Raw genomic sequence first — 1,833 nt, 5'->3', positions numbered from 1 at the left:
TGATACATACACATTCAAAGGTCTGTATATAACACACCCTGCATGTCTGCACACTAAAATAAATGCAGGACAAATCCATACACATCAACTGAACAGACAAATGAATGGATGCAGTAGCCTCCCTGCAGCCTTGTATTACACAGTATACCGCACAAACATCATAAGAGGCCAAATTCGTAAAAAACGAACCCAAAAAACCCAAATTCCTCTGCCACCGCAGGACATATTTAACCAAAATTGAAAGCACACATACTAACTAAAATAATTCAACACATATTGGTCCCTCAGCAGCCGACCACTGTCGTCATCAGGAAGATTGCCGGATTGTCCCAGTCCATGGCTGGTGGCACTCTGGGGGCCCTCTCCTTCCTCAGGCAGGCCACATTGTGGAGGACAGCACAAGCCACAGTAATATCACATGCCCTAACAGGGCTGACCCTTAATTTGTGAAGGCAGTGAAAGCGTGCCTTCAGGAGGCCAAAGGTCATTTCAACTCTGGCCCTGGTCCTGGCATGGGCATGGTTGTAGGCCTGCTGTGCTTCCTGGGGGTCTGTGAAAGGTGTCAGGAGAAAAGGCTGGCAGCCATACCCCCTGTCTCCCAGCAACACACCAGAGAATTCACCTGTCAACACAAAATCTCATCATTACTACCTCATAAACACAGTGATATTCTTGACACAGCCATGATGGTTATAAATAGGGGTTGTGTGGCTTACCTTGTGATAGGCACTGAGATTTCAGAGGCCCGAAAGATTCTGGAGTCATGGACTGAGCCAGGCCATTTTGCCACAACATTGCTGATCACACAGTCAGCATTGCAGACCATCTGAAATCATAAGATGAGGAATATTACACCAATCAATGCACATCACTGGCAGATTTTTTTGCTTATTTTCCTAGGTAATTTTGCTCAAGAAAATATTCAAGATGTTTTTAGATATTTTTTTTTACTGAAAACAAGACAAAAATACTAAGTAAGAAAGACATTTTTGCAGTGCAGTGAGCAACCGACCTTGGGTCCTTTGAAAGGCGCTATATAAATTAAAGTGATTATTATTATAGCTCATCTATTTATTCAATTAAATTTTATTTATATAGCACTTTTCACAATTGTTTCATTCTGTCAAAGCAGCTTTACATTAATGAAAGCAGGAGAAACACAAAAAAACGGTGGACAACATAAGAAGCAGAGTACAACGGCTAAGATTAAACCGTACTGAGCGTAGTAACGTTAAATAATAATGTAAGGCTTTAATAATAATTTATCATAGCTTTATACAGTGTGATGGACTTACTTTACACAATTTCACTCATATCTGCAGTGCATTTCAATTAAAAATTTAACCGTTTCATAATTACAGTACAACTGCGTTTTTGGAGATGTGAATTAAATATTTGAATTGTAATTGTGATGTTTCAGCGGAGCGGTGAGTGTGTAATTGTGCACTACTTACGCATTCAGGCGGTCTGCAATACTTTGCCACGCTTTTTCTCTTTGCTTTATCACTGTGGCGGTGTTGCCTTTCTTCTTAATTATATATTTTACCTCCTCGTATGCCTCCATGAGGATTTGTGCTTCCGACGGGGAAAAGTACGCGGCTCTAGTTGCCATGGTAAAATCAGTTAATCTGTGATCTGTGGCGGGGTCTATTTGAGTGAGCCGTGAGCGCGCACCTATCCAGGATTGGTTTCACCTGGCTTAATGAATCCGTGTCTGCTCATCCTGGCTTGGTCTTTGTGCAACCAATTAAGCCTGAACATGTTTTGGCTTCATTGAGCTCAGCTTAGTCATTTATCCCGGATGTCTTAATTCTACTTTTGTGCAACAGGCCC

General features: G+C 41.6%; 1 protein-coding gene across 1 annotated transcript; it reads right to left on the bottom strand.

The window, feature by feature from the left end:
* Positions 1 to 269: 269 nt before the first annotated feature.
* Positions 270 to 1,605, bottom strand: LOC127925024 (putative nuclease HARBI1). Its single transcript, XM_052509695.1, has 3 exons — positions 1,455 to 1,605; positions 717 to 826; positions 270 to 622 (listed from the first exon to the last, which is right to left on the bottom strand). The coding sequence occupies exons 2-3, from the start codon at positions 793 to 795 to the stop codon at positions 285 to 287; spliced, it is 417 nt and encodes a 138-aa protein (XP_052365655.1). The 5' UTR covers positions 796 to 826; positions 1,455 to 1,605; the 3' UTR covers positions 270 to 284.
* Between the last annotated feature and the right edge of the window lie 228 nt (positions 1,606 to 1,833).

This window comes from Oncorhynchus keta, unplaced genomic scaffold (genome assembly GCF_023373465.1).
Source record: "Oncorhynchus keta strain PuntledgeMale-10-30-2019 unplaced genomic scaffold, Oket_V2 Un_contig_4949_pilon_pilon, whole genome shotgun sequence".
Classification (NCBI taxonomy): Eukaryota; Metazoa; Chordata; class Actinopteri; order Salmoniformes; family Salmonidae; genus Oncorhynchus; species Oncorhynchus keta.
Note: the sequence above shows the minus strand (reverse complement) of the source record. Positions and strands in the feature narration are given on the sequence as shown.